Source organism: Chanos chanos, chromosome 6, assembly GCF_902362185.1.
Source record: "Chanos chanos chromosome 6, fChaCha1.1, whole genome shotgun sequence".
Classification (NCBI taxonomy): Eukaryota; Metazoa; Chordata; class Actinopteri; order Gonorynchiformes; family Chanidae; genus Chanos; species Chanos chanos.
Window position 1 is genome coordinate 29,092,910 of NC_044500.1, and position 13,753 is coordinate 29,106,662.

General features: G+C 38.4%; 2 protein-coding genes across 2 annotated transcripts; both read right to left on the reverse strand.

Annotated features, from left to right (window-relative positions):
- Positions 1-3,802: 3,802 nt before the first annotated feature.
- On the reverse strand, positions 3,803-5,829 carry LOC115815276 (TRAF family member-associated NF-kappa-B activator). The gene is made up of 4 exons (XM_030778233.1): positions 5,718-5,829; positions 5,220-5,378; positions 4,512-4,711; positions 3,803-4,188 (listed from the first exon to the last, which is right to left on the reverse strand). Exons 1-4 carry the CDS (start codon positions 5,827-5,829, stop codon positions 4,015-4,017), a joined length of 645 nt encoding a protein of 214 aa, XP_030634093.1. The 3' UTR covers positions 3,803-4,014.
- A 3,133-nt stretch (positions 5,830-8,962) lies between these two features.
- Positions 8,963-13,364, reverse strand: LOC115815277 (LETM1 domain-containing protein 1-like). Its single transcript, XM_030778234.1, has 9 exons — positions 13,270-13,364; positions 12,541-12,659; positions 11,976-12,091; positions 11,274-11,356; positions 10,942-11,128; positions 10,165-10,266; positions 9,719-9,871; positions 9,448-9,544; positions 8,963-9,326 (listed from the first exon to the last, which is right to left on the reverse strand). The coding sequence occupies exons 1-9, from the start codon at positions 13,362-13,364 to the stop codon at positions 9,262-9,264; spliced, it is 1,017 nt and encodes a 338-aa protein (XP_030634094.1). The 3' UTR covers positions 8,963-9,261.
- Between the last annotated feature and the right edge of the window lie 389 nt (positions 13,365-13,753).

The following is a 13,753-nucleotide window of genomic DNA, read 5'->3' on the forward strand; positions in this document are numbered from 1 at the left end:
TACCTCCCTCTGCTGATGGGCACAGAATGTTATCGAATGGGATCCTTGCTCATGACAGTTACAAACGTTTATAGCTTATAATGTCTACATGTAAGACATCATTAAGTTCTATTGAGCCACAGCAAAGTCAAACTGTGCATACAGGAAACTTTCCCAGCAGTAGTTTTATGACTACACAAACTCTCATAGCTTTTTATGTGAAGCTTAAGCAAAACTCAGAATGACATTTGGTGCTATATATATTTTTCTCCAGTAATTCATGGAATAATATCAGGTCAATGGTAATACAATTGTAGTAGCTCAGCTATACCTGAATTTGTAATATTGAAATCGTTGTAGATATTTTGTTGAAAAGACTTGAGTCAGAGGTAAATATTGCTTTCAGATTCAAATGTGACCAAAAACAGCTTTGTCTTAGCTTAGTTATTGTGAGTTCAGTCTTGGGTATTTCTAAAAGAAACATTATTGAAACACTAATTTCACAAAAGATACTTCATGCAGTAAAACTTTACACTTGGGCATTTACAGTACACATTTCTAGTGTTTTGATTAATCACAAGACTGCATTACCATGATGTGAAAAGACTACTTTTTAAAAGACTAATTCAGTGACATTTAAATGTTCACATTTTACCAAATGAGGCACCAACAGAACTCACCACGAATGGAGAGATCACATTTCCCTGATTTGAATTAGCGACACATCAAACCAGCAACATCTCTGGCCCTCAGCTTTGGACCTCCCATTTGTCCACGTGTTGTTATTATAATTTTTTGACATCAGATTATTTATTTTGATAATTCTCAATAAATGGTACTTTATGGTTTTTCAATTTGTGTTTGTATTACTGTGTACCGTCTGGGACCCCAATGTACAATTACACGCAAATTGTCCAGGAAATGTCTTCTAGAGTTATTAAGCCTATTCCGCTGAAATGGTGGAAGCAGATTACGCCTTTTCATTACTCAGCTAAATATCCCACCTGATCATCCATACCTGGATATAAACATTAGGATGTACATTTTATATGGGGGGAAAAAAAAGAAAAAAGAAAATGACACTAAACCAGTGATAAATTGTTTTTCATTAATCTACTTGATCACAAAAACACATTTTGAGTCATGCAGTTTGCCACTGATGTGGAAAAACAAGTTCAAGTAGCCCCCCTGCTTCGTTCCCGCCTGCGGCTTCACCGCCCCCACACACCAGAGGTGTTTGTTCCTTCCGTTTCTGTTCCTGTCCGTTAATCCTGAGCAGACGATGCCAGTGACTCACCTGCACACTCCTGATGTCATCTGCGCTCTCCCATTGAGGCTGTGTGCAAATCACTGGCCACACTGGGAACATGAACGCTCTAATTTTAGCAAGAGTTGCCAGCCGCCCCGTGCTGTTGAACGGTGGAGATGACGTAATAACCTTGGTTGAATAGAAAGAAAATACATGGAATGGTGCGTAGCGAAATGGGCAGGATGTGGTTTAAACACTGACAGGCCTCTGAATGCTGTGATTACAGAGGTGTTTTAAATGTTTGTTCACTCGTAAGCACTGATTTAAGCAAACCAAGGAAAGCCAGTAAATACACAGACTGCACCAGATGTGGTAGAACGGAACTGTTCAGTGAACCCTCAAGTTTGAAATGTTTGGTCTAGTCAAACCAAGAGGAGCATGAAGTATTAGATTGCTGACATTCTATTCTATGGTTATATCCTTTATAAGACAAATATTACCTTAACAGTACACGAGAGGTACAAGACTTACACCCCCCCGCCCCCCCCCGACATTGACTTGGAGAGGCTTACCATTATCTGTAAAATACAACAGGCTTAAGCAACTGTCCTTCAGATTCATGTGACGAAACTACAGTCCCAATACCACACAGATCATTAGGAATGGCAATCTGCTTTCAGTATGTTTTAGAAAGCAATACACACAATACAATCCTAAAACTTGTTGAGAACTGATTTATTTTGCATGAAATATTCAACCCTTCCTCGTGCCAAGCACATACCTCTGGATACTTTTTTTGGGGGGGAGGGCAGAATCACAATTACGTGCTCACAGGTGGACATGGCTACGGTTTCACAAGTGTGCCTGGGAGGACGTTGACTGGGGTGCTATAAATGATTTGCTTCACAGTTTTTATTTAGCTTACTAGCTTGCTCAGATCCCACTTTGTGTTTAGTTTTCGCTCTAAGTCAAGGCAGCAAAATGAATAGGCCTACAATGGAGCAAATAACTTAGAGCAGGCCTGTTCACTTGTGTTATTGATGTTATTGATAATGGCAAAATCAGATTCTTTGGTGATGAGCTCACAGGCATGATTGTAACCTCTAAATAATTTGCCGACAGTTCTTCCTTTAAAACATGCAATTGCTGACAAAACTACAGGATTTCGTACAGCTTTTATTTACCCGAATGATGAAGTTAGTTACACAGCCCAACAACGCTAAAACCGTAGGACCCCCATCAGCGCCTCCAGTGGACGTTTAGCTAGGAATCTACAGCAAGGTGTCCCTGGAAGCACATAACTGTGGTTCTGCAAAGGAAAAAAAAGGTATCCAGAGGTACGTAGGCTACTCGCCATGAGACTGGTTTGGAATTATTACTGTTTACAATTTGACATATGAAATCTATGCATGTTTCTGTAGAGTAGTGATCAGGAACCACAAGTTCACTCCTCAGAGAAGCAAAGTATTGATTTCACTGTCATTATTGCATCCAGACATTGTGCTCGACCAATGAATCAATCAGTCTGAAATACGAATGGCCCAATGAAATGAACAACGAAGAAAAAAAATAAGTTTCCTTATCAAAGAAATCAAACTATAAATTAGATAAAACTTGTTTTAAGGGTATACAAAATTCTCTAAGAAGAAATAAAGAAAAACAACACAACATAAATGTCCACTTTTTATCTCCCAAATTTGTCCTTGTTGCATTTTGCACGACATTTAGAGGGTTACTTTAAAGCGATGGCCTGTTTTCAATGCTGATCCAGTTTGGTCAAAACATTCTAATAGAAGCAGGTAACAAACCACAGAAAGTTTCCAAAGAGTTCAGCCTCAGCTTTTAGCTTAGTCTTTTTTCATTATTTGGATTTAAATGCACTTGATGAACACTCAAGCTCAACAGTTAATATCTGTAGTTGAATCAAATGTACTGCCCTGTCTACAGCTGAAAATTAAACAACTGAAGCCTCGTCTGGAAAATAATGTTATGTGAGACTTTTAATTTACTAAGATCAATAACTTTAAGCTTTAGTCCATAGGAAAAAATCATTTGGAGTTGTTACATCAATAACATCTGCTTTGCACAACACATTCATATACACACAGGTTGCTTTGTTGTTATGTCAGTCTGTTCCATATGTCTCTAGTTTAGCCCCTCACTGGAGTAATAAAATATGAGCCCACCTTGAGACAGTGAGTTGATTCTGTCATGTGAGAAACATCAGTTTGTTCTTTGAAACACCAGACCAATATGACCTAAGGCTGAAATCTCATAATCTTGCATTTACTCAATTTCTGAGCAATTCACAAACTTTTCTGTCCAGACATTTATGACAACGACCTGTTTTCACTGATTTGTGTCAAAAACAGAGGCCAATCAGCAGTGATGCGGAAATTCAAGATTGTTTCTTCAAAAAGGCATCTTATCAGGTCTTTTTACAACATTCAGCAATCATTTGACAATTTTTCCTCTACTGCCCTCCTTTCTATCAGTTCTATCCCCTAAATCCAGATTAACGAAATGTTAAGAACTCAGTGGACAAATATACAACTTAAAAGAATTATTTACATTTTACTCTATTTAATTCTACTCATTACACTCTCCAATTACAGTCCTGATAGATAAGGAGAACATTAGAGTTCTGTAACTGGCTAGGACACCAACAGAGTTCTTCCCAGAACGTAAATGACACACACCTATCAAATACATACATACAGTATTGTTGTAGTGTTTGCTGTTAAACACTTAAGCTCTCACATTGCTGTACAGATGGATTTGATGCTTTAGGTGATGTGGGTTGTGAGGTGGCGCAGGTACTCTCCCCTGGTGGTTGTGTGTCCTGGAAAGACGGCGTGACAGAACTCACACACCTGTGACTGCAGTGTTACCCCCGACATCAGCAGTCCCCCAGCCTGACTCATTAACTCACTGTCCAAAAACGAAGAGGACCACGGCCTCTGAGGGAAGACCAGACATGGGTTAATGTGGATTACAGTTACTCTCATCCCCATTTTGTGATTTAAGTTATAATCTAGCGTACAATACTGTGTTTTTTTCCAATTTACTTAATACCAGTTTACAAAACAGGACTAAACCTAAAATAACATCTCTGTGCTATTCTGGAGAGAGGACTGTAACGATAAGTATAGGAACTACATCAATGAATCACTCAAATTTAATTCTTTACTATGATCATTAAGGCTTTGATGCCAATGAAAAGAGAGGGAGGCAACAAAACGGCAAGATAAATTCCAGCACTTGAATTAGAGTGACTTTTTACCCTCAGCTGCTGTGGAGTACGGCTGCTGTACCACCGCTGTTCAGCCTCCCTCAGATCATCCAGAATGGTAGAGGGCGCTGAAGCTCCAGAATGTCTTTGTGAACTCATTGACACGTCCTCAGCCTGGGTCCCCTGCATGACACCAGGGTTGACCTGTAATTGGCTCATACCTCCAGCCAGGTCAGACACCTCACCATGGCCTGTTTGTAAAACACAGGCATGGGAGTTTGGTCGAGAAGAAAGTGCAGGGTTGTATCATTACTGTCACCGGAGTTTGATATTACTGTCCTTACACTGGGGGTTCATTAGAGAATATCCCTGTCTTAAGTTGCGTTTATGAATAGGTCATTTACAAGCCTAAGCAACACTCTTTGTATGATCAATGAATTAATCCATGAACTTTCATTATAAATAATAAATGATGGCATTCTTCTGAACAGGTCATTTTCAAGTCTGATGCTAATATTTATTAAGGCTCAGCACTGAACAGGAGACAAAGTTACCCGCAGTCACATAAGGGACTAAAACTATAACTCATTGCAGTCATATATGGGATTGAAATTAAAGTACACTCAGTGATTCTGGTCACGCATTCGTATAAACGACAACATGTGTATGAATGATGACACTCTATACTGTTTATTATGTATTGCTGAACATAAAGACATGCAGCAGGAAATATCTGCTTTAACAAAAATGGTAACGTACTTTCAAGAACTGTTCCAGAGGTCTTCGCGTTTTGGACTGCCTCTGTCATGGGGACATGGCCTCTGTCAGGGTAGGGAGACAGCCCTAAATGATTATGTGTGCACTGGTCTAGGGCAGAGATCAGGCTCTCTACATCTCCATTTGGAACATCAGTCAAACCTGTAAAAACAGCAATAAGCATTCATTATCTTGCCCTTGATAGCCTATATTAAATTTGGTCGTGTGTGTTCTAACTACCCTCATGAAACACACTGATGGGTCATCTAAAAAAAAATTTTTTTGTGTATTTGGTCTGATATGATATACTATATGCTATTCTTTAAACAGATTTTAATCTGTCTTTAAATCAGCCCTTTTTTTTTTTTTTTTACATTTTTCACCACAGTTTAAAAACTTCTTTGCAATACAAAGACTGTAATGCACATCTTTCTCATTCTCCCTCTGACTTAAACAAGATATGGAGACAGAAGAGTTTACACTAAGGTGTCTTTGAATGACCTTGCTGTTTCTTGAGTGTTTCTGTGAGATGTTGAAGCATTGCAGCCTGTTTGAGGCACAGTGAACGAAGGCGGAGAAACTCTTGATACAGGGCAGTGTAGGCCTCCTCCATCTCCATCACAACTTTTTTTTTTTTTTAAAAGAGAAAGAAAACAAGAAAAACAGGAGGAGTTACAAAGAAGGTAAATTTACCTTCAAACAGTGTATTTTACTGAAATTTGTAAATGAAGGACCATGTAATTCTTTCACTATGTTTTCCCGGTCAAAATTTAACTGGCCAAACGTCAAATGCAAACGGAAAGATATCAAAGAGTTAACATAGAGATTTAGCATTTCTCTTGCTCTTGATAAAAGCGTGCCTGAACACTTATAACAAATAGGACACAAGAAATTGAGGTACGTGCATTTCTCTTTTAACTTTAAAAACAGATGAGAGGTTGGCACCTGGGTCATGTGTTGCTTGTAGGTTTTTGTAGTTTTAGCAGCAAAATAGTAAAATAGTATCTCGTCAAACTCTGTATAAGAGACATTTGCCAAATTCCAGTGTTTTAAAGGTAGCTACCAATTCGTGGAGAATTTTTTTTTAAATTAAAGTTATTAAAAGAAATGACATGCAGTGAAATCTAAAATATCTTGGTGCACGTTAAGTTCGAATGAAAAAGGAAGCGAGAGCCACATCAGAAAGGGGAACTTGCATACAGAGTTAACCTGGATTCAGACGCCTAATTTATTAATTTCAGCAATTTTTAGATTGACTTCCGTCTCAAAATAATCTTAAAGGGTTAAAAACTGGGGAGAAGGTGAGGGGGTTCTTGCATCATTTACGTTTTCCTGTAAACTTGCCAAAAGAAGGTGTGCTCTCCGTGTAAAATACGCCGCCCTCCACCTATCGCTGACTTCTTGTTTGAAATCACTCTGCGTTCACCTGTGTATTAAAAAGCCTCAAGTCATACTTTAATTTACGCTTTTGCGACGTGTAGCCTATTTACGATGGTTGCCACACTACCCAAACAATGTCTGGAACCAGAGAATTACAAGCTAAGCAAGGAGAGTGCCTGAATCTCTTACGAAACAATTTGTCTTTTAACTACTGCCTTTTACTTCTATCAGACAGAAAACGTAATCATGCACTTCGTGACGGTTGTGCCGACAGCAGTTCTCCATCTGACAGCTTATACAGATTTCGGTAATGATTAGCTGAAGCACGCATTTGGGGACGAAAGAGCGATTTTAAAGCGTATAGATTACTTACATATATGTTTACGGTGAGTCCTGTTTCAAGGCCTGTGTTTCAAATTTTCATATTAGCTTGACAACTCTCCAAAAACTTTACATTAGTCCTTTTGTCTTAAAGAGTCGCGAGACGTATTTCCTCAATGTTGCGAAAGGAAATGGAAGGAACTCTTTACTTCAGAAAGCGTTAAACACATTCCACTTTTGGCCAGTCATCACACAGACTAAATGACGGTAAGGGTAGGGACAAAAAATCAGGAAATGGAGACTGGAACGGACTTTACAAATATAGACACACCATACAACATTTCAAAATCATAATATTCAAGCAGAAAAGAGAAGACGATGACTGAGATTCAGTGCATGATAAAGCATGAAAGTTTTCCCTTTTTTTCATATGAGGAAAGGTGTGTAATGGCAAGATTTCTATGACCTCTCATAGTGTGTGTTTGTGGAAACGCTCATTTAAATGGAAAGTAGAACAAACACAGATGTACAGTATCTCATTCTGGTATGCGGTATACTGACTGTTTGAAAACAGGTTGAGTAGGCACATATCTAAAAAAAAGTTAAGTCAAATGAACGTGCAGATTTTCTAGTTAAACTGAGATCCATTCAGATCTTCCTCCATTCATACACGGATCAGAAGGAATGACCCATTTATTTTTTGAGACAATAGCAAAATGTTCTGCAAACCAAGTTGTTGTTCCAATATAGATGCAATCTTTTTCCATTACAGTCAACCAGCAGGACTGGCAGAGCAAAGGTTTTGAGGTACAGTCAAAAAAATTTCATCTGAATGTTGCCTCTGAAATACATGTCAAAAGGACTGAAACTTAATGGTAAACACATATGCTTAGGTGGAGTCATTTATGAAAACAAGTACAAAACCTAAATAAAACAAGTACATTTTCATACTGTAACAGGCTTTTTGCATCTTTATTGAAAGACCAGAACAACAGATTTGCGAGTGATAAAAAAATCCCATTATTCAGAAACTGCATTAACTCATACTGAGGTAGTGAAGAAACAAAAGTAAGCATGGACTGGTACAGAGTGGCACAATCTCTTTGTCTTCAGGCAGAAATGAACAGGCTGAAACTGCAACAATGTGTAACAAGACTAGACACATGAATGAAGGTTCCTGGTCTGGTTTAAGGACAATAACACAAAGACATATTTGGGATATACAGATAAATCCTAAATATATATCCCTCCATCAAGTTTCATTACTTGGTATTAATAAGCTTTACTTTTCTTTGGAAGAACATCCACACTATGTTAAGCATCCAGTATGAAACCAAAACATGAAGAGAGTTCTGTCTTTGTCAATAAAAACAGACTCAAAAATATGACTTCATTGTACTTTAAGTATTACATTTTTGGCTCAAGCATATTATGGTAAACAGAATGGGCAAAATATCAACAACCTGAATGAGAAATCAACATCTGAAAATATGAAAAAAAAATAAACAGAACTTTTTTTTGAACAAATAAAGAAGAGCCTGAGGCAGCAGTGAGTGAGTAGCCTGATGAAGTGAGAGTTACGTAAACACGACACTCAAATGTCCAAAATAACATTTTTCTCACAGACATTTCTAATTCCATTTTAATTCCCGCAAGCCTCATGTGAAACAAGTACCCAGCTCCTGGTGGTTGGTTACCTAACAACTCAAAACCTGGAGTTGTTACATTTGAGTCTAGTTACCTTGTATGTGGTGAGGTATTCACTTTTAATAATCCAAAAGCGAGTACCTTGCCAAAAAAACGATGTATAATTTAGCAATAAATTACAGGGGATGTAGAATTTAGCAATAAATTACAGGGGATTTTCCTCTGAGAGTTTATACAAATGATCAGCAGCTATTCAGCTTATTTTAAAATCAGAAACACAAAAATATTCAACTCGATCAAATATGCATGATATATTAAAAATAGTATTCTATTAATTCGACATAGTTTGTAGCCTAATCATTACATAAAGTTTAAGAGCTGAGGACTAAAGTTCACAGTTGCTTTTTTTCGGTTTAAGAGCATTCAGTGCGAGTTTATATGTATCTAATGGATCAAGTACGTTTCCTTTTTTTGCATGAAAGCAACAGCAAATGTTGATGTTTTTGCAGTTATCTGTTTTCACTGGAATGTTTTATGATGTAAGTGAAGCCTAGTCTGAGACTCTGTTTCAAACTTGTTAAGCTGAGACCTGGTTCTGAGTAAGGTATCTGTACATGTAAATGTCATCATGTGGTTATTCATGATCCTCCTTTTCTGAATGACTGCGGGTAGGACAACAGTTCTGTTCCTTCATTCTTCAGGATTTTGGATAATTGATAGTAAGTAAGACCATGCTGTGTAATAGTAGAGAGGTTTCAGAATCTAATCAGGGAAAAAAAAGAGGGTAAACTATTGAAAAACGTCAGGATCAACAATTATAAAAAAAAAAAGAAAACCATCAAACAAAGCTAAAATGATCAGAATGACTATACAGGAGACTGACCTTTAACCCGAGAAGAAAGCTGTAGCCATTGATGGAGCCAGTCTCTACACTGGCTGCTGTTCAACCTGCTGGAGTTGAGACCTCTAAGGTAACAAGCCTGTAAGTGAGTGAGAGAAGCACTAGGAGTTTGTCTTAGTTCCTATTCTCTCACTCTAACCATTACCTCTATTTCAACAGTCATTTCTGAGGCATGAACCCTGACATGTTTAACTACAGTAATATTTTTTTTAACTATGTTTTAATATGTTAGTTTTTTTTTTTTCCCTCTCACCTGTATGACCTCTTTATCGCTGAGCTGCTCGAGGCCCAGAGAGACCAGAGCTCGATCCAGATACAGCAGGTCTAGGGACTTAGACACCAGCCGCCTCCGCAGCAGGAAAGCAGGTAACCACTGAGTCAGCAGCAATGGAGAACACAGCAACCTCTGGGAAAGGAAGGGAGAGGATTTAAGGACAGAAAAAGAAGAAAGTAAGGAAAAAAGAAAGAAAGGTAGTTAAAGATGGGATGGGTAGGAACGAAAACAAGGGTTGGATATAAGTTGGGGTGATGGTAACGGGGCAGAGGGGAAGAGGGAAGGAGATAAAACAAGTCGTAGAGGAAAGAGTGAAGGAAGTAATATTCTCGTTGCTCCAAAAACCTACATCAAATTAATCTGACAAAAAAAGCAATTATTAACTCAGGAGACTGCATTAATATCTGTTCCCTCGCCTGAATTACCATGTGACTGGATTCCAATGACATCATTCCTAAGGGCGGGCCAGAGAAGACCCTGCCTACAGCCTGGATGTCTGACACACTGGGATGGGCACCACTCTGTACCTGAAACAAAGAAAAACAAAACAAAATGATTTACAAAAACAAACAACTTAACTTGCCGTACATCCACATTCCAATTCAACAGAAAGCCTCGCTAAACCTTGAAAAGTGCTGTCTGTCTGAGTGGATTAAATTGGTCTGACTGATTCAGCTATTATTTCCAGCTCATCATAAATATTCTATTCACTAATAGCATATTACATCATGTCATGTAGAGCAACATGGTATGTATCCTATGTAAAAAAAGGTTGATGAATCAATGAAACATCCTTTGTCAACAATGACCAAAAAGCAATTCACAGATACTAAAACCCTCAACTTTACAGTGAAAATGAATGTGAATAAGGCCGATTTACTGTTAAGGAAAATATGACCAAGGGGGTATTCCAAGTACGTGGTTTAGTGACTGACCCGGATTAGTTAACTCAGAGTAAGTTGTAAACCTCCTAATAGAAGAGCCCTATGGCTTCTTTCTCCCAGCAAAACAAAGCCTTAGGGCTCTTCCATTAGGAGGTTTACTACTTGCTCTGAGTTAAGTTACCTGGGTTAGTCATTAAACCACGTACTTGGAATACCCCCCAGGAGGTGAAGAGCTAGTGTGCACGGCTACTGGTCAGAAACATTATATGCGTTTGCTGAAAAGGACGTCTCCTGAAAAATAACACTGTAGAGGTGCACCTTGCTGCAGAGGTTCAGGAGCATGCTACGCTGAGGCCACTCCTTGACCAACGGTATTGTCCAGGCAACACTTCTCATAATCTCCTCATGGTGGCATGATCTCTGTGCATGTTCGATATTCAGAAATTTTCTCTGTTGCTGTGGAGTCCAAAAGTGTCGAAAGAGGAGCTGGCGTGGAAACAAGTACCTGGACAAAGGGAGAAAGAGGGAAACAGTAGAGACATGGAGAGAAAGAAAGAGGAACATACCAAATTTTAAGTACAGAAATGTGGCTATGATCAACCAGTGTTTATATTTAAAACACAGTTGTTGTTGTTTTTTAATTTACTCACATCAGCACGAAGACCAGACAGACAGCAAAGGGAGGGAGCGATATCACAGCAAGAGGAATGGCTTTTATCATGTCTTTACGAAACTACAGGAAAAAAAAAACAGAAAAAATGGAGTGTAAACGTCGAATATTAACCATCGGAGAAGACAAACTGTTTTTAAAATGGTGTGAAGGAAAGCACATTAGGTAGTATTCACGAAACTCTCTTTCTCAGTTAACCACACAAGCTGAACCAAAGTCAATAACGTCTAAAAGGAATGCCTGTTGGCTCTTTTGGTTTTGGATAGCTTCAAGTTTTGTCTAAAATCAGCAAGCTGACAAAAACTTATTGAAATCAGTACAACAGTGCAATATTTTCCTGCTTAGTTAAAGTTTACTTCCTATAGATCTGAACATGTAAAGCATTACACCATTCTATTTGATTGTTCAGTCATGTCTGTAGTCACACTGTTATGGAAAGAGAACAACTGTTGAAAGTAATCAGTCAAAACATCAGTTTATCCTAAGGTCAAAAACCTCACATTCTTATATTATCTACATACTGTATAAAAGGAAAACTTTTCCTTATTAACTCTGATAAAATGGGAGGAAGAGGAGGAATTACATTGTCTGTAAGCAGCATCATTTGCATCACCTTCGATAAGATCGATCATTAAAGAAATGACACAGTTAAATTATGTAGTAGAGGTAAATAGGGGCTTACCATCATGAGCCTCTCCATATCTCGATATGGCAACTGCCTGTACTGGATGTTGTTACGACACATACTCCTTTTTATTCTCCTTACCTCTCGAATATCTTCAAACAGGAGCTGAAATCCTAAAACACATATGTAAACAATAAAACAAATGCTGATCAGAATGGCGATACGCGAGTCAGTGATCAACTTTTAGCTTCAGTATCAACTGATATAGGTTAACTGTTTATATAAACTAACCCGATTGGCTTACACTAACACAGGATGCTAAAGCTACTAAAAACAGTATTAAAATAGGTGTGAGCAGTCAAACTGCTTCTGACACCTTTACAGTGCTGTGAACGTCACTTCTGTATTGAGTAAAGATGTACTAATGCTCTGTCTTCCTGAATAAAATGTAAACTGGTTTCAATAAGACAATTATGTCCAAAGTTGTTAGGACCACCATCACATCCCAGTAATCAATTAGCATTGCAGTGGTTCTCCAGTGTTCTGATGTGGTATTTTGGACATGGGTGTTGGTACTGTCAACGTTTGTGTGGTGACGGGGGTTGGATGCTCAGATGCTCACCTCTCATGAAGGTATGGTACAGAACGTAAAACCGAGGGAAACGATGTTCCAAGAAACGCTCATACTTGTCATTTACCCTTTGGAGTAAACCCAGCCTTGCGTGAGACGTTGAGTAAAATCTAGATGACAAGGGACACATATTATATTGGTTAAGTCATGAACACACACACACACACACACACACAAAAACGCAAATGTAAATTCTTCACTTGGCTAAACGTATTGCAACACATTATATGACATGAACAACCTTGGACCCAGACTAGCCCATGAGACGTGTTCCTCCCTGACCTATGCATCGTGAAACCTTCTACATATTTTGCTGTAGATTTAAAAAAAAAAAAAAAAAGCGTGTGTTACGGTATGCCTCACTGGAGATGCAATCGCGGTACTGTGCCATTGTCGGGTTAATTTGTCTACATTCCATGCCTGGGTGTCTCTTGACATTTTACTGAATACACTGTCCAATCTACATGTCTTCTTAGCTATAAAGTGGAAGGAAAAGGCGAGAGAATTCTCGAAAGAATAAGGTCAATTGCACGTGACTGTGCAGAGACTCTAAAATATAAAAGAACATCACTGTTGATAATATGAAAATATTTACTGGCCTTCCGTAACGTGCATGACATATATACATCAGGAGCAGAGTACTTCATGTACAACTGTGCTAAACCTGATCAAAAACGCTTTCGTAACTACAACAACCCACACAACAAAATGGCAGTGTACCTTAAGCAGGCATGTGCTCTCCACTGACCATGGACCACGGTTAATTGCTTTAAAATAGGTGATGCTATCGCTCCGAGCCCGCAGACAGCCGCCATTGCAAAACGCGCATGTATCAGTTGTACACAAACCAAAGGTCTCTGTACACCAACTAGAGGCACTTATAACCACACCTGTCAATGTTTCTACCGTAAAACCACTAATATTGTCGTCCAACAATCGTTACGCTACAGAAAAGAAAGAACAGTAAGAACAGTAAAAATGATAATTTACAGGAACAGGGAAAAACGTTGAACCGTAAAACTGAACTATTAGGAGCCTTCGACCAATAATTTTCGTTTATGCTTGAGATGTACAAATATATTGCAGCAGTATAGGTCAGCCAGGAATATTTTATAGTTGTCATATATATAACCCCCCCTCCCCCATTTCAATCTGAAATGGACAAAAGATAAAATTTCAAACTCGCTAAAGTTTGAATTCTTGA

Excerpts from the sequence above, each read along its gene's own strand:
- LOC115815277 (XM_030778234.1), bottom strand. The coding sequence starts at position 13,364 with ATGGCGGCTGTCTGCGGGCTCGGAGCGATAGCATCACCTATTTTAAAG. Across the intron at positions 12,092-12,540 it reads GTACCATACCTTCATGAGAG|GATTTCAGCTCCTGTTTGAA; the intron begins GTGAGCATCTGA and ends TATGTGTTTTAG. Across the intron at positions 9,545-9,718 it reads GCGATAAAGAGGTCATACAG|GCTTGTTACCTTAGAGGTCT; the intron begins GTGAGAGGGAAA and ends ACTCACTTACAG.
- LOC115815276 (XM_030778233.1), bottom strand. The coding sequence starts at position 5,829 with ATGGAGGAGGCCTACACTGCCCTGTATCAAGAGTTTCTCCGCCTTCGT. Across the intron at positions 5,379-5,717 it reads AACACTCAAGAAACAGCAAG|GTTTGACTGATGTTCCAAAT; the intron begins GTCATTCAAAGA and ends CTGTTTTTACAG. Across the intron at positions 4,712-5,219 it reads CTCTGGAACAGTTCTTGAAA|GCCATGGTGAGGTGTCTGAC; the intron begins GTACGTTACCAT and ends TTTTACAAACAG.